Source organism: Pseudopodoces humilis, chromosome 3 (genome assembly GCF_049639895.1).
Source record: "Pseudopodoces humilis isolate 2021_Gansu_Grassland_sample_001 chromosome 3, ASM4963989v1, whole genome shotgun sequence".
Lineage (NCBI taxonomy): Eukaryota > Metazoa > Chordata > Aves > Passeriformes > Paridae > Pseudopodoces > Pseudopodoces humilis.
The window spans coordinates 104984149-105009364 of record NC_142202.1 but is presented as its reverse complement, the minus strand read 5'-3'; the positions used below and the strand labels follow the sequence as shown (position 1 = coordinate 105009364).

Genomic DNA, 25216 nt, shown 5'->3' with positions numbered 1-25216 from the left:
TCTGATGGACTGAGGGAGATGAATGGAGAAAAGGAGTTTAAGAGGGACCATATTGCTCTACAACTACCTGAAAGAAAGTTGTAGCCAGGTGGGGATCAGTCTCTTCTTCCAAGGAACAAGCGATAAGATGAAACAGCTTGAAGTTGTGCCAGGGGAGGTTTAGATTGGATATTAGGAAAAAATCCTTCACAGAAAGGGTTGCCAAGCACTGAATAGGCTGCCCAAGGGAAGTGGTTGATTCACCATCCCTGGAGGTATTTAAATGATGCATAGATGTGGTACTTGGGAACACGGTTTATTTGTGAATGTGGCAGTGCTAGGTTAACACTTGGACTCAGTGGTCTTAAAGACCTTCTCTAACCTAAAGGATCCTGTGATTTTATTATATTTCCTGAATGCTTGCTGTTTGTTCTGTTACAAGGCCCAGATTTTGTAAGCATCTCTTGGTGGCATTCCCTGTCTTCCACTGGAGAGCTTCTGGGACCAGGAGTGCTGCACGCAGCTGTAGTGGCATACATTAGCTGGTCTTATCTGGGAGTAAAGAAAATTATCATAAAATATATTTTACAAAAATAATAATCTAATTTTCACAACATATAGGATGATGTGCACTAAGCAGACGTGTAACTACATTTATTGATATTGAGTCATCATAAAAGCCCAGCTGTTTATACCTTATTACCTGCCAATGCAATACCCAGGTTGTATCTTACTTTTTTTTAATTGATACTTATGTTAGGTAGGGCTGTTAAGGATTAATCCTTTATGAGTTATTGCAATATATTTTTATTTCCATAAAAATGTCACAGTTATTCTTTTAGAATATTTGCTAGATGTTAGCATTGAAATATAACTAAGAGTAGGTGTATTAACTCACTTTTGATTAGTATGGGTTTTAGTATGGTGTGATTTTATTTAATTTCTTTGTATTTTAAGGTTATAGTATTATAACGTAAACTAATTACCAGCTTCAGAATGTCTATTTCATTTTAAGATATGAAAGGCAATATTACACACTGTAGTAAAGAGGCTGTGTGCTTCTTGTTCTTAAGTTTACCTGTATTGAACTGCAAATTGAAAAACCCATGTGTTGTCAGTTTCTGAAGTTACCATCACAGCAGATGACATTTTTTAATTTGGTTGGTTGGTTTACTTAGAGAAAACAGTTTACCAGGTGAAATGAAAAGCAGTGTACTTCTCCTGACATAAAAAGCCCGCCGGGACTGAGCGGAGGGCTCCTGCCTGCTGCCCTCTGCTGGGGTTACTCCTGCTGGTGCTTCCCGGTTTGTCGTGATCTCCAAAAGCCACTCACCTCTTGAGTTCTTCCCTGTCTTACATTAAAACATTATTCCATAACCATGTACTTGTTTACTTCATGTTTTAAAAAACGTAATCTGGGCACACCACACCCAGCCTGAGGGGCAACGTGCCTAGAAACTCAATTTCATTGCAATGGAGTGTCATTTAAAGATTGTGTGTGCCAGGCTGGGCTGTGGTGCTGAGGCCTTGCTGACAGCGGTTTCTCGTGCTCCGACAGGTTCTGCGCTCCGTGCTGCTGTTCCCGACGATTGAGCGCATGGCTCAGTCCCCCCAGGGGAAGCTCATGACGCCCCTGCTCTGCAAGCTCCGCTACGCTCTCTACATGCCCGTGTACCTGCTGTCCTTCCTCCCCGAGGGACTCAAGGCCTCCCTGGTGAGGTTTGCACTGCGGGGGATGAAGACCTGTGATGAGTCTTCAATAACAACCTCTATAAATCTCTTCAGTGTCGACTGTATTGGTGAGCACCTGTGTTAAACCATCTTTTGTATTTTTCCCGTTTAGGAAATGTTGATTTAGTTCTTAATATTAAAGCATGAGTTTTGAAAAATAACAGGTCTTTCCTTTAATTTTCTAAAATTAAGACCATGGGTACAGGAAAGTCTCATATAAGTAAATTAAAAGAAAAAAGTCTTACAGGCAAAATAACAAAATATTTTCCCAAAGAATATATATTTCTTAAGCAAACTGACCTACACTACTGACGTGATTTCTCATGTGATTAAAACACTCTTTTTACAATCTACTTTATGTGACTTACATCTGCTTACTTTCTGCATTTCATTCATACTGGATGGTGAATGTAAATCAGTAATCAGTTTCACAAAGAGTTCTTTGCATCTGTTTTTTTAAAGCTGTTTTAGCCAGCTGTAAAGATTCTGTCATGTGAATTGGAATATTGGTACATTCAGAAAAGGACCTTCAGCCTACAAAGGCACATAGAAGTTACTTATGCACTGTATTTCAGCACTTTCTTGGGCATAAAGAGAAAGATTAATGTTCCTCCCGTGTATATTGAACACATACTTTGCACATTCTAGCAAGAGAAACAACTTCAAGAGTCAGAATAATTTCAGATAAATTATGTTAAGTTTAGGATGAAAACCAGAATGTGAATTGTGCTATACTCCAGGTATTTTGGTAAGTTAACAGTTTAAAACAATTTGGAATGGAATTGACGTGCTAACACAGTAATAGTAGCAAGAAGGAAGTTTTGATTGCATTAATAGTAGTAAAAACACATTCCTACATTTCCAGTTGGGCTCTGTCTTCTATCAGTTAAATTTTACTTACTAATCATCCAGACAGATGTGCCAGAGTAACTGGGATTGCAGTGAGGGGCTGTACCTTTCATGGATTTGTGGGTTTGATGCTCTGTGTGGGAGGCTCAATGTAGGACTGTACACAGACTGACAGCAGGATGGGCAGTGGGGGTTTGTGCTGTCAGCCTGGACAGCCCCACTTTTGTTGTACAAACTGGACATGATGACAGTCACTCCCTTGCAGTACCCTGTGCCTGACAAAATCAGGCTCCTAGTTGATAATACCTACAGGAGGTGTTCGAGTGTCTTCCTTTGATAGTTTTGTCTCAGAAAAGGGTATGTGGTCTGTGAGGTCACATCTTCACAAGCCAGGAATCCTTCCTTCTCTGGTCCCCACAGATAAACTTCTACCTCTAAAAAACAGGTTATACACAGCCGGGAGTTGTATTGGAAATGGTCCTTGGCCTGTGTTAACCTCCAAAAAAGCATGGCCAGCCATTGTTTGTATGTGTTGTTTGGCCCAGGCCACAGCAGTGGCAGGAATAATTTAACAGAACGGATTTTGTGTTCTGCTGTTGGAGGCTGACCCTCTGAGCTCTTTAGTCCCCAGGAGAATGAGCCTGGTTGATGTGTGCCTGTCAGCCTATTGTAATTTCCTGTGTGTACCAGTGTCTGACCTGTGTCCTAGCTGTAAGGTAAATTGAGGCAAGAAACCATGCTGAAGGCTCTTCACTCATAGCATATGTTCTCTGCCTATGTTCAGTTTATTGCCTGAATTAATTCTACCAGAATGAAAACCTTTGGGAGCCTAGTAAACCTCTGGGAGTGCCTTGTAAAACTTGCATAAATAGGCCTTACTGATGCAACTAGTTCCTTTGGGCTTGTGATAGCATCTCTCTCAAGCAGAATTCCCCTTTGGTTTGATCTTTGGAAACTGATGATGTTTTACAGCCCACTGACTAAGGACCGCCTGCGTGGATTAATAATCTTTGAGTGTCCGGATATTGCCTGTTAACCTTCTCCTTTATTGTTTGAGGACAATAGAAAATGTTACCATTCAGCAAAAATTTGCTAAATCTAGCACAACAACTGAGTCTTATGAGACTGCTCATCTGTCAGTGGCTGAAACCTCTGAATTTTTTGTTAGATGCTTTTCTGAACATTTCCCTTAATAAATTGCTAGATGTTGTTCAGAAACGTTCAGCAAATGAAGTTGTTTCTTCTCTCCAGGAAGCTTGCATGTCAACTCATTAAAAATATACATATTGCCTTTGGCATGTGCCTCTGTTGCATTACTGTAATTGTAATAAAAGCTGTGATTAAGGGCAAAAAGATGGTAAAAGTTTCCTTAAATCTAATACGTCCGTTAAAACAAACCAACCTGCCAGGGATTTGTTACCACATCCAAAGCTTAGTCACAACAATGTTTTCTCTCCTCTGAAAGGAAATGAGATTTGAAAACTTAATTAGAGCAGAACTTTAAGACCAAGTGCTTCTCCCATTGACACTGAGTGAAAAGCTCCATTCACTTGCTGAGGATCAGGCTCTTGGCTGAAAGAATCAGCGAAGGAAGAGTTACATTACCTATGTGTCCCACTATTCCAAATTATGGTAGTTCCTGTTTCTTATCCCAACACATCTTTCTGTTGTCCTAACTTCATAGTTGATGAGAGATAGAAGCCCCAGTTACACAGCAAGAGGACTTGTGATGACACTGTCCAGAAAGGGAACATAATGGAATGTCTTGTCCCAAAGAGGAAACAGTGCAGAAAGAGAAGAGACAGCAGGGACTGTAAAGAAGATGGATTGTAAGGAAAGATAGGAACATAGAGTGTATAAATAATAAAGGATCTATAAGAAATAAGCAAAAGGGGCTGAAGGGACTTTACTGACTTAACTTCTAGCAAAGATATCTTAGGGCAGAAAAAGCATTACAATGAACAAACAAGCATTTGGGTACTGGTATTTTTGAAGTTAGGAGATTAATAGACAGAAATATTGAACATTAGTGACCCTGACTTATCTGAAATATTGTCACTCTGTTTATTCAGGCTAGCAAAACAAGGCTACCCCTATCTAGCACAGTGGTAGTGGTTCTACAAATCATGTACAATCCTGCAGCACTGGAATACTTTGGCACTCCAGTGCCCTGAAATTTGTAAACATTTCTTTGGTGACAGATGCCAGTAGCTGACTTACAGTGACAGTAAACCGTTCTATCTACATGGGACAGGATTTATTGTCCAGCCGTTTGACTGGCAAACTTCCTCCATTTGTTTCTGTAAAATTTCCACAAAAGCGCAGACATTACATAATGGGTAAACACTGCACAGCTTTTTTGAGAGGCAGGCTCACAGGTCAGAGGTTAATGTCTGGATGACAGGGAAGATACAGATAAGCACAATAGCAAGAAAAACCTCCAGCTGGCCCAAATGAGGTGGGTCCTTTGTGGTCTTGAACCTGTGACTTCCCTGGAGGAATCTCCCTGTTTGTTTAACCTGGTTGGGGAACAGGGGAGCACTGGGGCAGGGGGAGGTCTGCTTTGTATTGTTGGGGCAGGTTGGGAAGGAGGAGATTCAGAAGCCTGAAACAAGGCTCTCACATTCATTTAGGCTGTCACATGAGTGAAAGCTGGAAACAAGAGATGCCTGGTTAATTTAAGCATCCAACAGAAGTTGTAAAACAAAGAATTAAGGTAAAACTCCAGAGTTGTGATTCAAATTTTATCTTGTTACTAGTGTGGAGACATTCAGATTTCATGTGGAGTGTTTACATTTCCCTTGTTTGGCAGAGGAAAAAGGGGCTACGGCAGTTTCAGGCACTCAACAGGACTGTAAGGAAGTGAGTCCCAGCTGAGGTGTCGAGGCTTTTCTCTCATTAATAGCTGCTTCTCCCTGTCAGATGTACAGGATGACAAAATTAAATCCCTGAGGTGCCAGAGTGAAAATTTTTATAGTGGGATAAATTTTGCATCAAATAGCATCTGGGAGATAAATTTATATCAAAAGCCAGTGAAATGTAAGCTTCCAGTTACTATGAAAATTGAACAGAAGCTTCTACATTGTCTCAAGTTATTTTAAAAGTTGATCTCCAGGAAGCCAACTGGGAGGCTGTATTCTGGGTTTGAATTATCCCAGCCTCAGGAGTTGTCATGACCTAAGATCTGTTTCTATTCTAATTCTTTTTATTTATCAAAGAGATTTTAAATGCAGCATTATGTGTGATCTTCATCTGATCACTATGGACATCATGCTGTCTGAATAGTTGGCTTTAAAGCAGGAAAGGCAAATCACACCTTGCAATGACTGATGCATTTTACTGATCACAGTAAAACTCTGTCTACTAGAAACCAAAAGCAGAGGAGATAAATGCCACTCAGAATCTACTGACTGTACTTTTTGCTTCAGATATCAGAAAACAATGTGTTCCAAAATTTGTCTGCAGCTAGGACAGTCAGATATCTCATACTTTGGCTGCATTAGAATTTACAGCTATGTTGGGGGTTAGGTTTCTAGTGAGAATCCTGTTGTTTGTTTCTTGCTTTCTTTGAAAACTCATTTTACATTTTCACCTCAATTTCCTGACAAGTGAGATGGCAAATTTTTTTGGAGTTCTTTTTCAGGAACTGAGGTACTGTGGAAATACCCATCTAACCAAAATACTTGGGTAAGGACAGTACATTGTATTGTGTTTGTGGAACTCAGTAGCACCTCCGCCTATTTTGCTTCTATTTTTCAGAGATAAAAACTAGTGCTTAAGGTATTAGGTAAGCACTTTATAAAAATCTTTGCATAATATGATGAAATAAGAGGTTTTTCCCCTAAAAAAGTACTTCTAAAAGCTATATAATTGCACAGCTAAAATTTAGTTTACTTTTCTGTCTTGCTTTGCTTTTTAAATTAAAATGCAACAGAAGTTATGATAAGTAGATGTAAATTCATCACAGAAGGCAGAGTTCTTTTGATTTTTATTTTGTTTTATGGTGCAAAATCAAAAGAGCTCTGCCTTCTATGCTGAATGGAACAAAACCCGTCCATTGAGGCAGGCACAGCCAAGGGGGATATGCACATTATATGCTCATCCAGGTTTTATTATTTCAAATGCTATAACAGCATGTTTAAAAAAGAACCCAGTGTTCAAGACAAGGGATGAGCTATTGGCCAGCATCACATAGCTGGTCAGCAGCAAACTGTACATAGACCTGCATGCCAGGGCAGCAGATGATCTACTGAACCTGCCTAGCCACTAGTTTAACCTAAAAATATATATATATGTATGTTAGCCATGAGTAGCTTCCCCAGACCACACTGGCCAGACAGGCTGGTGCATGCAGTGAATTTTAAAACAGAGAAACTGATATTACAAAGGATCTCAGGTAGCACCTATGCAATCTCACACCTACGTCTTTCATAGTGGGCAGGAGAACAAAAGCTTTCCCTGCACTCTGGGCACTGGGTAACTGTGCAGGTCTTCGAACCCAGACCAGGACATTTTCAAGTTGGTTTTCCAGGCTGATGGAAATCCAAGCCCGGGTAGTAAAAAGTGATTGCTTTGTTTCTTCTGATGAATATATGTTTTTGATGACTTCTGGCTACAATGCAGAAACCATTTCAAGGGTGTTATATATTTAAATATGTATAGAATTTCAGACATGATGGATTGCCAGACGAAATTTCATGGTGGGCAGAAATTACTGACATGGTACATAAATTCCATCTGCGTAAACTAAAGCATGTTACATCTGTGCAGCATAGTACAGTATATCACAGGTGGGCAAAAACAATGGAGCTCAGCAGGTCTCCTCTCTTCCTATGTGCATTGTTTGATGCTCAGTGGGACAGAAGGAGGTCAGAAATGATACAGCAGATATTCTCTCCGTCTCACTAACATCTGATTAATTAAGCTTCAAGAGAAGTCTGTTCTGGAATCAGGTAACTACAGCTGTCTCCTGCAAGATGTTTTCTGCCTCTCTGAATTTGCTCTGCCAGAAGGCTGTTTAAGGTAGCCCAGTAGCCTGGCCCAGTGTGTGAAATCCTCTGGTCCTGCAGCATTTCTCATCAGCGTCCCATGTGCTGTCACAGTTGAGTCCTATCCACTTGTGACATTTTAAGTGATGATCGTAATATGTATTTCTGCAAAGTGTTTAAGAGCGTGTTTCCTTACCTGTGGAAACACAGTAATATTTTATCACCTGCTTTGCAGGAAAAGGGGCCAAAGAAAAACAGTCTTTAATATTTTCATGTTTCCTTTGCTACTGTTTATTTTCCTGTGTGATGCCTGACTAAAATGTTTGTTTAATGTAGTCGGACAACTCACCTTACCAAAGCAGCACTTAAGCTGATGGAAAAACCTCACATCTGCTCTATTCTTTCTGTGAATGAATAAACTTTTCCTTATTTCAAAGTATGATGCTCATATTAAGTTACTGAAGGAAGGCAATGACTTTTATGTATTTATAGTCCTATTTATTTATTAAAGCAAATCTGCTTCATAATTTATCCCATTTCCAAAAGAAAGAAATATGTTTAATGAGGACTTTTATTACTTGCAAAAGCTTTTACTTTCCTGTGAAAGTCTTATGAAAATAATGGTAATAATGTGGAAATTTCTCATTTGGTCTATTTCTGTTAATTATTCCTCTTTTTCTTCTAGGGGAGAAAACCCAACATAAAAAACTCCCACCATAAATATTACTCATAAGGCGTGAATGTTTTGATAGTGGAATTGCTGATCATTTCCATAAAATGTGAGGCACAGTTGGGATTTGGTTGGGGAAGGGGAGATTGTTTATTCACCCCTGGTGAGGTTTCATCCCCAGGGACACAATTTACGCCCACAAATTTGCAGTAAGTCTAATGATGTGTTGCAAATGTCATGAAGAAGGAAGAGGTAACATCAACAAAGCAGAAAGGATGTTGAAAATAAGTATATGCTAGTTAAGTGCTACCAGCTACAGTTGCTTTCTGTTAAACTATGCCAGACAATCATCTGCAATTGGCACTTTATTTTTCCTGGGCCAATACAAACCCCCCTGAATTCAGGGGAAGGACTCCCTTCTGCAGTAGGCTCATGCCTTTTGAATCAGAGGTGTCTGCCAAAACTGCCCCAAGGAATATCTGAAGTAGAACTCCTGGCTCTGTCATAACTTGTGTTTACTGGTTAGAAATTTAGCTTGATTCATGAAACTCCTTCATTACACAGTACCAGCAAAGCACTTAAACACATGATAAATCCATACCCATGGGTAAACTCTAGACATTTGTGTCTTGGAATAAGTTTTTTTTTAAATGACAATTACAAAGCTGGTAATTAATGCAGTGCCTGTTATTCTATGTGACTGAAGGGGACACTGGTTTGGATGTAATTCCTTTGAGCAATATGGTGCCATATTGCTAAAACAATATGGCAATCCACTTTGCTGCTGCTTCTTACCATGAAGATGTCCACCAGCGCTCAATAATTCTTTAATGTGACAATATTGACAAGGAGAAAATTCCTACATAATCTTCATGGATCTGGGAAGGAAATGCTGGCTTTTCTTAAGTAAACCCAGTGGCACAAGAGATTGCTTGCTGCTTAGTGCAAAGGTCAGGTCTATTTAAAATGAGATTTAAAAGTAATGGATTATGTTTATGAAGTATAAAGTGGTATGAAGTCCACCTTTCCTATGAATCAAAGCCACTCCACTTGAAAGAAGGTTCACCTTTTTCAAAGGATGGATAGTCCAGATGTTGAATTTCATGAGGGTTCGTCCAGAAGGTGACTTAAACTGACCTCCATGTAGCTATCACGGGCTAGAGCCCTGTCTAGCAAAGCAGGGTAATCCCACAGAGCTCAGGCAGGAACCACAGGGTGGAGATGCTGAACTGCTGCAGATAGTGTCCATCCTGGCCATTCCCTATGGACTGAGCACCACCTACAGCAGACCCTTCTGTGCCCCTCTTGCAGGGTAAGAGCGGATTCCATGACCAGAGTCTGGACGCTGGCAGGAATCCCAGCATCACAGCCATCTGCCACAGTATGTGAGAGCTTAAGCTGGAGATGAATTTTTCTACCTAAGGGACAGTTCTGTCATTTGAAGATGGTGGGAGTTGTTCCAAAGTAACTTCGAGCAGGATTAAGCCTGTGGACATTTCAGTTTTCCATCACACACGGCACTTCATCTGCACATGCTTCATCACACAAAGTAAATGAGTGTTTTTCGCACTCCCCAACAAAGCATCTATTGTTTGTAAAGCACCTGGGTATAATCATTGAATAACTTTTTATTTTTGCCTTTAACCTCTACTCTGCTTTCTCAAGCACAGCTGACTGTTTTCTTGTATAGTTCTGATCTTCCTGCAACTGTAGTACCAAGCAGATTGGAGAACCCCGTCCGTAACAATGCAGCTGTTTCTGCCTATTCGTGTCCATCATGGTTAGACATTAACTGCTATGTTTGCATTATAAATTCAAGTGTAAACTTAAGCAGACCCCAAAGTCAATGTTTATATTTTGTAAACCTCTAAACATCAACATTTTATCTAATGTGTCTGTGCATGTGTGGAAGCACATGTTCCTGCATTAGTCATCCTTGATACAAAGCAGTTCCTTCTGTTTGATGTTTTAAACAATAAGTTATACGATATTTCCAAGATTGCTGTTGGCAATAATTACTGGTAGAAAATATGTTTTCCCCATAGGAAATTACAGTGCTGTTTGGTATTATTAGTTCTTACCACTGTTTTCTGACTTCTTCAGGGGAATGACAGAGATTGCTTCTTTGAGAGGAAAGGATAAAGTGGAAATGAAACTAATGTTACACTTGACTGAAGAACCTTACAGTAAGACAGGCAACTTACCAGGAAAAAAATGTGAACAGATAGTAGTATATTTCTTGATGTAAACTTAATTTGAAAAATTCTGACAACTTTTGCAGGTCATTTTGGTACAAATGTGGCATTTATTCTTTACTTTTCAATTTAAGCAACTTTGCTTTAGATTTTAGAGTACTTTTCAAAGAGTTGTATTGCAGCACATAGATGAGCTCTGCAGCACATGAAAATCACAGACTCACAGAATGGCTTGTTTTGAAAGGACCTTAAAGGTAATCCAAGTCCAACCCCACTGCTGTGGGCAGAGACACCTCCCACTAGAAAAGGCTGCTCAAAGCCCCAGCTAACCTGTCTGTGAACACTTCCAGGGATGGGGCACCCACAGTCTCACCACCCTCACAGTAAAGAATTTGTTCCTAATATCTCATCTAAAGTTGCTGTCTGTCAATTTAAATCCATTCCATCTTGTCCTACCACTCCACACCCTTGTAAAAGTCTTCTCTCAGCTCTCTTATTTCACCATTAGGTACTGGAAGGTCTTCCAGAGCCTTTTCTTCTCCAGTCTGAAGAGTCCCAACTCTCTCAGCTTATCTTCATAGGAGCGTCTTTGGCAGTAATCATCCCAATGAAATCAAATAATTTTATTCTTATACCCTCTGCTTGTAGTCCCTCAGAAGGACAAGCAAAACTGTGTGTATATCTGAACTCAATGTTCAGCAGTAACACATTTATAAATAAACTCTAAAATCTGTGGAGCAGAAATTATATTTTTCCTGATAGCCTGAGTAGCCTCTGAGATGCTAAAGCCAACTTGACTGGGACCTTTAGCATTCCCATGCAGTATAACTCTTTCTTAGACGCAAAAAAAAAATCCAGTCAGCCACTTGTGACTCTTCCTTTGGCTACAATTACTGGGAAATTTTCAATTTAATTTTAGATTATCCAATTTACCTTTACAGAGGCCAGGGGTGGGAATTTAAAGTTGTAATTTAGCATATTTAAAAATAATTCTGAAGCATTTTGTGATCATGGATTATTGTGAAGTTATCCTGCTGTGAGGGAGATTTGCTAAGGGAGGTATCAGTGGAGTGTTCTGCAAGAAAGAGACTAAGAATTTGTGGAGGTTTTGTGGAATTCTCTTGTGTGACAGAAGAAAGCATCACTTCAGGTTTTCTATGTCAGTACTGCCAGTACCTGACAAAAGATGTCCCCAGTCTCTGCTGTGGTCCTTAGCCAACACAAGCAAGAGTCTGAAGTAATAGCAGTAATATAAATTAAATGGCAAATGGTGAAATAGCAGATTCAGTCTGTGAAAAAATTTGACAGTAAATGATAGTTTTGTAAGGCAGAGCATCAAAAGCGTCATGGGAAGCTGCAGTGTCAATATGGAAAAGAAAGATGTATGGAAATAAACTGCAGAGAGACTAATGACAGGGTAATGAGCTTTCTTGTTTTTTACAGGGTATAATACTTGGCTATTAAAACCACACTTCTTCCTTGAAAGAATATTTTCAAGTATCCACAGAGGTTGGAGCATGTTCAGTCAGACCAGTGTCATGGGAGCTTTGGCTTCCTTAGCAATGAAAAGGTGATTAACATTGAAACATTTAGTAAAGGAGTCTTGGTGATACATTCAAGGGAAAAGATAAAAAAAACCCTCTGTATCGCTATGAGCAAATTTGTGCTCATGAATGATCTGAAATTGTGGTGGAGAAAGAAAATCATAAGGGACAAAAGGACTACTGGAAGATGGTAGATGTGGCAGGTGATGTGCAGGTCATGTAAATTTCTAAAGTATGGAAAATAAAATAACATTGCAAACCTTCAAAAAACATCAAAATTACGAGTTAATTGTCTTAACAGAGACAGGTGAGAGAACTGACAGAGCTGGAATATCAATGTGAAGGGACCTCACACTCTCAGGAAAGAAGAGGAGGGAGAAAGGAGGTGGATGGATGGGCTTATCTTTGCGTCCACATATTAAAGAGAGACGTGTTGAATATTATGTCCACCAGAGCATGACAGATGGATTTATGGGGCTTCTAAGAAAATTTGGAGCTACCTGCAGTGCAGTATGTAATGTGCTTGATGGTTGTAGAGGAGGGAATCCACAACATGGACTGTTCAGCTGGTTCTTACAGTGCTTTGCTTTACATACATATATAGGTATTAAATATATATGTAATAGAGCAGAGAAAGCAATTGTGACAGAGTTTGATACAGAGTATTACAAGAGGCAGATTGGCCATGTTTTCACAAAAGGGTAACACCTGTGCTAGAACAGAAATACTTCACACGTTTACTACATAAAGCTCTATTCATTCACTAATCCCCTTAAAATCCTGCTATAGTCAGTGGAGAAATAGGTAACACTTGTCTAATCTATCTAGGTCAGTACTTCAGGATGAGATGAACCGTGTACTTTCCTCTGACTGAAGAAAGAAGAATTAAGCGTTAGATACCCACATTTAATCAGGTGAATCCTATGACAGGTATAAAACAGAGATGTTTGCACTGAACAGGAGCCAACTGAAGAACACAGAAAGAGTTTTCAAGTAAAAGGCAGTAATTTAACTTACATGCCCATGGTAGATGAGGTAATATGTAATGGAGTACATGGGAACAAAAGTGATTCAGATTAGATTTTAGTTAATGATGTGAACAGAATTCTAGATGGGATTTCCTATGAAGATAATGAAACTTCCATCGTGTGCTTCCTAATGGCAGGATGCATAAGTATCTCCTGAAAATAACATAGTATCATTGATTCACTTCAAGAAAAAGAGACCAATGGAGATTCCTTACAGTCCTGTAATGTCATACATACTTGCTTTAAAGTATACTTGATTAAATATACAAGAGTAGCATGGAGAATTGGAACCCTTAATGAGGGACAGTGTACCATAGAAGAATCAAGCAAAACAGGTGAACAGATGCAACATAGAATGATTGAGGAAACCCAAAAACAGGTAAAACATGCCTAATGTCAGACATTAGTTAAAAGCAAATCTGAAAGTTCATAAAGTGTGGTCTGATTGAGTGTCCAGATGAATCTGCGTTCTGCAGAGTGAATGCAGGATACAGTAATGTTTTGAAAGGACCTGCAAAGATAGATAGGTTACATCTAGAAATCAGCTGAGTATAAGACTCATGGTAGCACTGAAGTGTGATCATCCATACTGCTAAATTATTAAGGAATTCTGGTATGGTTTTAGCCTTCTCCAGTTAGCATTCTCCTAGTATTCAGGCTCAGTTGAGTTACCACTGCCGTGCATTGTACCCATAAGCAGTTTGGGTTGGGGAAGAATCTAATTTTGTGGAAACAAGCCATTCTATTCCACTTGGCCTTAGGGCCTCAGAATAGTTCCTGGCTCCATTTCATATACTGGTGCAGATGTAGCCTATATTTGCACCTGCAAAAGCAACAGCAGTTCCTCTGAATTTGTCCACACTAGAAACTCTTACAGTATGTTCTCCCAAGGTTGATGCTGCTGAAACCGTACTATCTGGACCTTGAAGTAAAAATTTGACTTCGTGTTTCTCCCTGTATCCATTCCAGAGCATAGCTCCTATTAACTTATGAAATAGAACAGTATTTTGATTTGTAGGACTTAATAAATTTACACTTACAACCACAATCTTGTTGACAGAGTCAAGATAATCTAAAGCCAGCTGCAGTAGGGAAATGAAGTGAGCTCGGGTAACCCTTTGTAGTCTTATGTTTGTCTGATGAACAGGCTATTAAAGGATGTGTGTGTGCATCCATTAAATTGTCTAGATTGGGGCTATCTTCACAACCACTCATTTTTGTTGGAAAAGGAACTATTTTGATGATTTCCTGAAAATCATTAGGCAATGAAGTTGAAAGGGATTTTTTTTCCTTTGTTATTGTCCCTTGTTTCATTAGTATGGCATCTCTTTCTGTCTATTCTTTCTATCACAGCAAATTAATTTCCTTAGCCCAGCAAAGAACACAGTATCATTTTTATGTAATTAATGTACAGACTACAGAGCAAACCACACAGAATGAACTCTAGTCACAGCACTACAGCACAGAGCTGTTTTTAAATTAATCAAGGGCATGTATATTTCTGAAAGTTTATCAGGATTAAGTCAGAAATTCATAACCTTTTATATTTCATGGATATGTTCACCATGTGTAAGTAATTTTTTTCAAGAGTTCTTTCCATAAAGACATAGTTACAAATTATCTTGAACGACGTAGTGTGACCCCTCAGTTTTAATGTGAGTTTTTGATTAATTTAGCCCTAATCTAATCTTTTTCTTGCAAATAAGCAGGCAAATCTTTGGATATTCAATAATCAAGCAAGAATTTTAAAGACTTGAGGAAAAACATGTATTTCTGTTCAAGAACTGGAAGTCTCTGGATTGCTTCAAGAATCAAGTACAAAGTTTATCTGTTCTGAGTTAGAAACGTGTTTCTTCCCTGAAATTTGCACAGCTTCCCAAGTTCTAGCATAGATCTCTTGATACCCATAGAGTCAACTGACAAGAAATTGGTTTAGAATATAATTATAAAATCTTTAGAAAACAACAATGATAATAATAATGCTAGGCATGTATTTCTTAAAACTCAGGAAATTTTCTATTTCACACATCGTTTGCTTGGCTACACTGTGGCTGTATCAATGTGTTTGAAGTCTAGTTCTATAGATGCAGGTATCCATCTAACAACTGGCTGCTTGAATTAGTGATTAAATAACCTGAAACACTGAAAAGATTGATTTCAGTCATTATTGTTCGTGAAAACTAATAATTTAGCTGAAGGATATTAAGTCCTTGCTGTGACACTTTGAGTTAAAGAGCTACCAATGATATAAAGCACTCTATTCTTTTCTGGATCCTTGATTTGAGTCCAATCAGGGGTCCTCTATCACAAAACCCCCACAAATAAATCAAACACATTTTGGCACAGTTTGTCGACTTCGCTTAGCAAATGTATGAGACTGAATTGACACTGATCCTTAATCACCTTTAATCCATGGAGAGGGTGGCAGAAAAAGGTCACTGGCAGGATCATGGGGAGAAGCTAAGTTGGCAGTAAATTTCATAAGCCTGACCTGGGAATAAAGGAGAACCTTCCATTTCCAAGGTAATCAGTGTTTATAAAAGATCTGCATATGAAAAGTTACAGAATGTTAAGAAGGTATTTATGTGTTAAGAACACAATAAACATGGTATTTGTCTGTTCAAACTTTGATTCATTTTTAAGCTCTAGGCCTAATTGTTTATGATAGTTAATTAACACTAGCTCTTTTTGTTATTGAATCTTGGTGACCTGGTTATGAATTACAAGGCATATCAGCAACTTGAGATGAAATAGAACATAATAAACTTTGGGATTCTATAGCTGTCATCAGGTACCTTGGCCAGTTTCTGTAGATTTGCAACCACATTTTTTTTGCTTGTTTTGTGAGAAATAAACCCACATGAAGGAATATTTACAAGGGCCATGATAATGGAAAAAATTCATGTTATCAGCTTCGCTTTCTGTGCTTTGGATTATCCCACTGACTCAGGCTGACTCATCATGCATCAGTCCAGTACATGCAAAAGTAGATTTGCATATACAGATTTGAAGTAATGGGATTATACCATGAAAATTAAGAATAAAGCCCACTCAAATTTCCTTTAGACTGTTAAAGCAGATCAACATATGGAATAAGCAAAAAAGATGTTTACAGGAAAAGCTAAAGAGCTTCTACATGTTCTTTTCCTAGAAATCCTCGGCTGGTTCAAAGCCAAATTGTTAGGAGCCTGTTTCCTAGATAGGAATTGAGAGTGCAAAGGCACTGAATATTTGCCTTCCAGGCAAAGAATTCAAAAAAATAATTTTTATTCCTTTCTTCCAAAGTGTTTTCAGGAGAGAACTGCAGTTTATGACCCTCAGTGGGTAATGAGATGGCTTCATAAGTCATATCCCTGCGAGACAGGATTTAGGACTTCCCTCCAGCCCTGATACTGCAAACCATCTTTGTGCAGTAAAGAGCTTTCAAGCCGCTGTGTGTGTCTGTGAGTGGAGTTGTGGAGCACTCACACTCATGTCTGTGAGAACACCCTCCTCATTTTGGGGTCTGAATATCCAAGTTATCAAAAGAACCAGTGTAAATTACGTTAATCTCATTTCCACATCCCATCATAGCTGTGCCCTGGTGGGGTTCTTCAGACACTGAATGTTCTCATGGCTTCTCACTGGTGAAGTCCCTCCTTCAGGAGGGTAGAACTGGCTTGCTTTTGGGAGGAAGCTCTACAGGTGCACAACTTCTCATAAAGCTTAGGCAACCACTGCATACACCTTCATTTTATGCCAGCTTATTTTTGTCAGTCCCTAACAGAAGACACAGCAGTTTCAAACCACAGGACAGTTCTCATCCTGCATATATTTAACACTGGCATTTCAAACATTCCTGCTGAAAGCAAAGAGACAGCACATCATATGCACAAGTGTGTGGCTTTCAGTATTAGGTCCTCCAAGCCTTTTTTATTGGCTTCACTAAGCCAGTTCAGAGAAAGATTTTAAATTCAGCAAGCAGAGTTTTCGCACAGAGCCATGCTTTGACTTTAGGTACTTTCATACTAACCCTTGGTTCTGTTTTTGAGGTTTTCTTCATCGGATAGCTGTGAAGATTTTGTTACTTGATCACTGTAAAATGCAACGTTCAAGGTAGTAGTGGGCAGTTCTAAGGGAACATGATAAATTTGGCTCTGTAAATTTCATTATTGATAAAGAAATATATTTTTCAAGGACTAATTAATAGACATTTTTACAAAATGTTTTTCACTTGCAAATATTTTTAACACAGTCTACAAAACACACTTCATTGTCATAGCAGCCTGAAGCATGTTTTTAAAATGAGAAAACTGAGACATAGGGATTTTTTAATTTGCACAGGCTCTCAGAGGATTTCAGTGATAGTTCAGAAAAATTTCAGGCCTCTTGACCTTTTGTCCCACAGTCTTACCTTTCACATGTAATGATTTTTCAGAATACTAATTTCAGTCTTCTTTTACTTTTACTGAACCCTGGATATTTCTCTCTTCAGTGAGTAGTGAGAGATAGTGGTGGATGCCAAACAGACTGAGGCTACACACTCACCCTAATCCAGCATGGACACAGAGGTCACAGCTCCAGCTGAGCTTCCACACAGCACAATGTGCATTTCCTACACTTGCATTTTGAGCCATAGTCCTTCCTGCAGGTTTGTGGATGTGCTTTATTTTGTGCAGTGACTGGTTCTGCAGGTTTGGGTGAAACAGCTTCACAGAGGAAGTTCAGCATGTGGGCTGTACATTGCATTTTATATTCTACTTGAAATTATGACAATAAAAGCCAATAAATATTTTTTTCCAAGACTCTTGGTAATGATTCTGGGAGTCTCTAGAGATTTCCTGCTAAAGCAAGTATTGGCACAGGTTGGAAATCTTTCCAGTAACACCAGGAAGCAAACACTGAGAAGGTGATATCATAGGACAGCCTTCCTCTTCAAACCTAGTGAAAGATTTAAGAGGCCATTCGTTTTATAAGTGTCAGCTTCTGGTTGTATCCAGTTCACAACCTTATTTTCAGAGCTGCTGAAAAGCTCAAAGTAACAGTCCTCAAGAGCCTTTTGAAATTACTTTCTAATTGCACACAAAAGAAGTAAGTTCTGAATTATTTCCGTAGAAAAAGTGCTTGGTATTCATGAAATAAGGAAAAAAACCAAGTTTTTTTGAAAAGGAAAGAACTAAATATTCAAAAAATGTCAAGGTTAGCAGAGTATAGCATTAGGAAATAGCAGAGAGATTTCTCCCTGAACTTGTGACTTAGCTTTTGAGAAAAATAGCTTTTCTGAAGAAGCCCAGATTGACATTCCACAGCAGCAAGAGAGAAGGTTACTGTTCCTGCTTTATAATGGTATATCTTTAAATACAGCTTTCCACAGACATTAAACATCTTACAGTAATGTGGATTAGAGGGAAGCAGTGGATTTAGGATATTTTGACCGTAATAAAAATGTTTACAGTATCTCCCATTATGTTCTTCTAAGAAAGTCTGGGAAATGCAACATACCTGAAGCACCTACTAGACTGATGTATGACTGCCTGGAAAATAGGATTCTGGAAGATTTTTGGAACTGGAAAGATGTATCTAGTAGGGTTTTGTAACAATGTTATCTTCATTCCTTTAGTATTCAGTAGCTGTTAGGGATGTGACTAGCGAGATACAATGTGTGTGTTTGCTGAGGTTAAGAAAGCACTATGCTAGAAGAATATGCTGCAGAAATGCTGGAGAGGGACAGGATCAAAGTGACCTTCACAAGCTAAGTGAAGTGCTGGAGGGCAAGGAGAGGAGAATGCTATCATTCCTTAAAGAGCCAAGTTGTTCAGTACATAAATATCTTACAAGGGTGGTAAATTACTGGTTAAGAAATAGTTCCACAAGAAAATATCATATATTGTGGATCACAAGTTCATGTGGGTTAACGTGTTGTAAAATGAGGCATGATTCTCATACATATGAAGAGACACAAGGGCTGAAAGAGGTGCAGCTCTGCTGTTGAAGAGAGAGACACACTGCATGAGCTGAAATTCTGCATCAGTAAAATTCAAGAGAGAGATGAGCCACTGGACATGTCCACAAAAAAACAAGAAAGAGTAGTAGCAGATGTAGAGAATGCCTAAAAGGTTAGGTTGATGTAAGTATAAGGTCTCTGGCCTTTGTAGAGATTTGCCCTAAAAGTAATTTTATTAGTTGTGTTTAAAATTAGAGGAGCTCAGGGCAACACATTTAAAGTGAATGTGCCAAATATGTGTGTGGATCAGTTTCCTGTGGCAGCAAGGTTCATAATTAATTGCATATGACATTAAAAAGTATTTCCTTTTATTGTTTTGTATTTAAATATATTGTGCTCTAAGAGAGGGAGAGACAGTGTGTCATAAACTATTATGAACGTGATGGCAACAGATCTTTAATTGTACTTCTTAGATTGTTTTCCCCATCATTCTCAGTTTTGCAGTGTCACTCAGGGGTTGTGGCTGTCAGCATACAGAATATAGGGTTCTTCAGGTGTGGTCACATGGTGTGATTTCTGTAGTGGTACTGCAGAATTTTGTATCATCCTCCTCTTACTATTTGTGAAACTTGGTATGTGATCTGATTGGACTTTTGAGTTAATGCAGATAGTGAACACCAGGATTCTGATTACACTCTTTGCATTGATTTATAACCTTGTAATGGAAAAAAACTACTCTGGTTTTTTTTTTTCTGCATGTATCTTGATTTCTTTAATTTGAACTTCATTAGTGCATTGATTTTTTTCTCTCTTCTCATTGGCTCTCTCACATTCTCACTGCCTGTTCCTCACAAACTGACTAACATTATGTCCTGTGTAAATGCTTTCAATAAAGTACTTATCCATTTACTAGATCATTAAGAAATAAGGTACCCATTTGTTTTAATAACAAGCTGGACAAGAATATTAGGCCAGGATTCATTCCACCTCAATTTAGGAATTTAATTCAGATTAAGGTCTGAAGGTTTTATCACTGAAAATAGTGAGTAGTGATTTAATCCATAGTAGAAATGATCAGTTTGCCAGGTGTGTTCAGTGATTATTTAGAGATTTTAAAACAAAATTATTTTTTACTATTTATTTTAATTGTATTATTATAAATTTATTATTTTAAAATTGTGATTAATCTAGACGTTCTTTATTGTTATGAAGACCAAATTATCTAAGCCTATTTTTTTTATTTGCTTCCAAACTCCTTATCATATTACAGCCTTTCATTTTAAAAATCATTAATTCCAGCCAAAGTTTGTTGTGTCATATGTGAGAGAGTTTTTAAAAGACCTGTAATTTTTGTCATCTGGTTATGCATACTGAAGAATTTAAAGATCAGTAATATCCTATTTTTCTTTGTAAAATCAGTAGCAATTAGATAGTATTTTCTACTCCCAAAGCCGTAGAACAGGGTGATTCTTGTGTAGCAATATTGTTATTAACTCAGCAATTCTCTATTTAGAGTTCTTTCAAACCTTTAAGTAGACCTTCTACACCCGATGTATTCTGTGTTCTCTCTCCACTGTTACTACTTCTCAATATCTCACTACTCAAAGAGAAATTGTTATTTCCAGAAAAAGAATATAGAGAGCAGAAACCTCCTGAGTGTATTGAACAAGAAAGTTGGATGCCATAAAGGGAAGTAATTTATGTTCCAAACAGCATCGTTATCTTCTTTAGCTGCTCTCTTAGCTTATACAAATTCTGTCGTAGGTCTCTTGTGACTGATATACCTAAGGAATATTTTATTGTTTATTTTTAAATCCTTTAATGTTTGTTCTTGGAAACCTACTTCTGCTCTTCGCAATTTCCTCTTACTTAACGCCTGCTAAAGTTTAAGTTCCTGTTTATTGGTTTCCCTAGGATCATGTTTCCAAAATTTGAAGGATTCCTGTTTGGTTGAAATAGACTCTTGAACCTTGCTGGTCATCCGGTTTAGCTTAATCCTGCCTTCCTGATTCCCTTTCTTGCACAGTACCCAAACCTTCAGAGACATTTCCTTTTGAAGTACTGCTTTTATTGTCTTTGCGGTCCTAAGTATCTCTGTGACAAATCTCAGTTTGTTACGTGTGTGAATTCCACTTCAATTCTTACTATTTACTGAAAAAAACACACAAACCACCCAGAGCTATGAGCAGATGGCACCAAGAACAGGAGGTATGACAGAGGAACCAGGAAGATGGGAGAAGGGGAGCAGGACAGTACTCACTGTTCCCACTGTATGACTGAACTGGGCGTGGAGAGCTCCGAGTCCCAGTAGCATTGAATCTGTCAGGTTCTGCACTGAGGGCCATTGGTGTTGTCATCCCTGGCCTCCGTCCACTGCAGGTACTGCAAGGTAATGCAGAAGCTCTGACTGCCCTGTGCTATCTGCTGTGGCCTGCTAACAAGAACTGCATTCTGGGCTGGAAGATAGAAGTCTTGACATACTGAGATCCTCGTATAGTGTGTTTGGTAGAAGTCCTGTTGCCACAGATACCCTGCCAAATCCAGCTCTTGCACTTAGTGCTTTGTGAAATCTTCTAAATCCAGTGAGCCACCTTGGTCACCTGAAGCACCAGCAGTTAGAGTAGCAAGGGCTGCTCTCCACATCCTGCATTCTGACATAGAGCAGGGCTTTTGGCAAACAGCTTCATTTATAGGTAATAACTGTGAACACTGAAGTCATAGAGTTACCACATTAGAAGCAGAACCCAATGGGAAATTAATTACATACCTATGGAATTACTCATTATGGACTCACAGAATGGTTTGGATTGGAAAGGACCTTAAAGATCATCCAGTTCTAACTGCTCTGCCATGGGTAAGGACACCTTTCACTATACTTGGTTGTTCAAAGCCCCATCCAACCTGGCTTTGAACATTTCCAGGGATGGGGCAACCACAGTTTCTCTGAGCAACCTTTGCCAGAGCCTGAACCACCCTCACAGTAAAGAATTCTTCCTAATATCCAATCTAAACGTGCCCTCTTTGAGCTTAAGGCCATTCCCCCTTGTCCTGTCACTCCATGCCCTTGTAAGAATACCTTCTCCATCTGTTGCAGCCCCTTTGGATACTGTAAAGTGCTATAAAGCTTCCCCAAATCCTTCTCTCATCCAGGCTGAACAGCCCTGATTCTCTCAGCCTGTCTTCACAGGAGAGTTGCTTCAGCCCTGTGGGCAGTTTAGTGACTCTCCTCTGGACTTGTTCCAATTGTCTTTCCTATCTCTTATTTTTTTCCTAGTTGATTTTTGAAGATGCATTCAAAGTGTGTCCTTCTAAAAACCAGGTGTTTAATTCATCAGTTTGGAGCTGAATTGAGAAGACAAGCCAGTGTCAGGGTATGAGCTCAACAATGCTGTAGATGCACAACTTTTGCCAGCTGCACCACAGGATTGGATGACACCTTTTCTCAGCAGAGTAGGATGGGAGCAGCAAATTTTTTGGATTGTCCCTTTCATTATCAACCCTTTCATCTTGTCAAGGAAAGGAAGATCTTGCATGAGCTGCATTCAGTGTTTAATTGAAGAAGGCAGAGCTCTGCAGGCCTATAACTGAATTGCATCTGCTTTGGCTGGCTCAGAAATAGATATTACTTCCCAGGAATTTTATTTTTCATTTGAGAGCACTGGCTTTGTCTATTAACATTTGATTTCCAGTGCCATCTCTCATCTCTCCAGTGGCATTCTGTTTCCTTAGAACACTGCTGGAATTCAGCCAACTCCATGTTTTGGTCACCACCAAAGATGTGACCTATGTGATTGCCATTTCCTCCTCTATCCCACAGTTGGAGAATGTTTTACTCCCGTCTCAAAGCAGCATCAGATCCAACACTGTCATTAACTACCTGTGCACAAAACTTCATTGGTTCAGATTTTAAAAATTGCCAAAATATTTCCATTTTCTCCTGTTTTTCAGGAGAGGATTTAGTACTTTAAAATACTTTCAAGCATTCTGAGACCTAGAAATTGAAATGCTTTTGGATAATTTAGCCATGTTGGTTTTACAAACTGGTGAGAAAGTAGAATATTTTCATTTATTCCCATATATAGGTTATGAAAGTCTCTGTGATCAGAGTTCAAGAGAGGTTTGGCCATTTTATAAGCCAGTAAGCTGACTGGTCCAAAAAAGAGATAAAAGAAGTGCTAATTCTTTGGCTGGCTTCACATTTCTTCAGTACAGCATGATGATGACAGAAATGGATAGTCCTTATTAAAACATCCCTTGAAGATCCTCTCATATTCTGAAAACATAATGCATGGAACAACCCCTGATTCTGCAGTTGAACACATGAGGTTTGTTTTAGCAGCAGAATTAATCATCTACAGTTCTTGTTCAAAGCCAGGTTTTGGACTGTATGTCAAGTTTCTATGGGTTCTGTTGTATGAAAAGTCAGGCTTCTGTGGGTTCTGCTGTATGAAAAGTCAGGCTAGGTGGACACAGTGTGATCCTTCTGTGTCAGAATGTTTAAACTGGTGAATATTTAGGCATCCAGACAAACCAGCCCACTCTGCAGAAGTGCTTAGTTCCCATTGCTGTCTAACATACATGAGACATGCCAGCACTCAAGACTTTATAAAATTAATTATGTGTCTGAATGTTAGACTCAATCATTTATGTCTGTGAGACAGTATCTTGCAGATTAACTCAAAATAAATTGCACTAAGCTCTTTTTAATTTTTTACATTCCAGAAAGCTAAGGCTTAGATGTTTGGTGTCCAGTCCAGTCCTGACTGGATGGGTACCATCAATTTTATGGAGGACAACCACATATTTGTAGTTACCATTGTTTTTATTATTCGTTGTGTTGAATGTTTGAATGACTTGCATATTGAGATGTCAATAATTTAATCATCTACTGATTGTTAATGCCTTGTAATGTATGTTTTGTATTTAATGCTCAGTCTTGAAAACCCTTCTTAGGGATTTTCATACTCACTTTACCTTTCTAAAAGCATCTAGTGAAAGCTTCTGTGGTCAGGAGCGAAAGAGAGTCATCACCACAGGCTGATGGAGGAGTCTGTAGGATAGATGGAGTTACAATCCAAAGATCCTTTCCATTAATTACGGAATTAATTAATAGGATATAACTTAATTCAGTCTGTATGCCTTTTTAATCATTTGATTGGGTGAGATAAACTCTGCTCTTTCCATCGGTGGCATTCTTTTCCATGGGATTGTCAAGATGATGACTGCTCTAGTTGCCCTGCTTTTTTGCAATGTCCATATTGTTCTTTCTAACAGTTTTGATATGTACTTACATTATTGCCTGTTTCTTTTTCTGCAGCCAACATCTTGTACATGGCAAGCCAAGAAATGATGAAGGTGGTGGAGAGAGACAGTACAACCATAAAGCAAAATTTAAAGAAGGTAACAGTTTAATCCTCAGTTTTCAAAGGAAGCCCAGATACATAAGGAGATGTTATACCCAGTTATATTTGTGCAAAGCCAGAATTTCAGCAGGTTCAATTCTGATTGTTTGTTAGTGTCATCACATTAACTTTGGAGAAGCCATTAAAAGGGTCACTGAGCCTTAAAATGTGTTGATCCACACCTTTGCAAATGTAGCACTTGTTACTATCAGCTGTACCAACCCATCTGGTTTGTTTTCCTTGCTGGAGAAGAAGTCTGTGTTCTGGCTGGGCATAAGGTGTGGTCTCCAGTGGGGCCTGTGGTTACCTGGGTTCTGATCACAGGCAGGTGGCCAGCCAGGACATGAGGGACTGATGGACTGAATCCTCTGACTTTGCTGCTGGAGAGGTAAAGAAGAGCATGTATCCTCTGGGCTGTGGGGTCTCAGCTGTTATCATGGCATTCTGCAGGCTTAATCTTCTGTGGTATCAAAATGAAACGGAGAGGAGTCAGCAAAGTTATGGCTCCACCATTTCAGCCACTGGACTGCAATGTAAAGAAATTCCTCAGAGGCTGGAGCTACTGCTCTTTAGGTGAACTAATTCATTTCAGGGACCTTTCTCACACTGAACTTTGTTGTCTGTATGGATTTATTGTTGAAAGAGATTCTGTAAAGTTCTTATCTGGACCAATCACATTTTGCCAGTCACAGGTCAGGGGTTGGCACAGCCCAGGAACTGTTCTAATTGGAGTTCTGATGTGGTCACCTTGTGGTCACCATGTTTTGGAGGCTGAGATAATTTAATACTGTGACTGTGATCAGACAATTCCAGATGGCTTATGAGCCAGAAAACTGTCACATTTAATAAACTTCTATTGAGATAGCCTCTGTGTCAATAGATAATCAGTATAACATATTCTACTGTG

The 25216-nt window shown here is 38.9% G+C and overlaps 1 protein-coding gene across 4 annotated transcripts in view; it reads left to right on the top strand.

Moving 5' to 3' along the window:
- LDAH (lipid droplet associated hydrolase) overlaps positions 1-25216 on the top strand; it is a 106933-nt gene that overhangs the window by 66853 nt on the left and 14864 nt on the right. For all 4 annotated transcript variants that reach the window (XM_005521833.3, XM_014251493.2, XM_088053665.1 and 1 more), the window contains 2 exons: positions 1538-1778; positions 24225-24307. In XM_005521833.3, coding sequence (XP_005521890.1) covers positions 1538-1778; positions 24225-24307 — 324 coding nt within the window. The remainder of the gene's footprint in view (positions 1-1537; positions 1779-24224; positions 24308-25216) is intronic.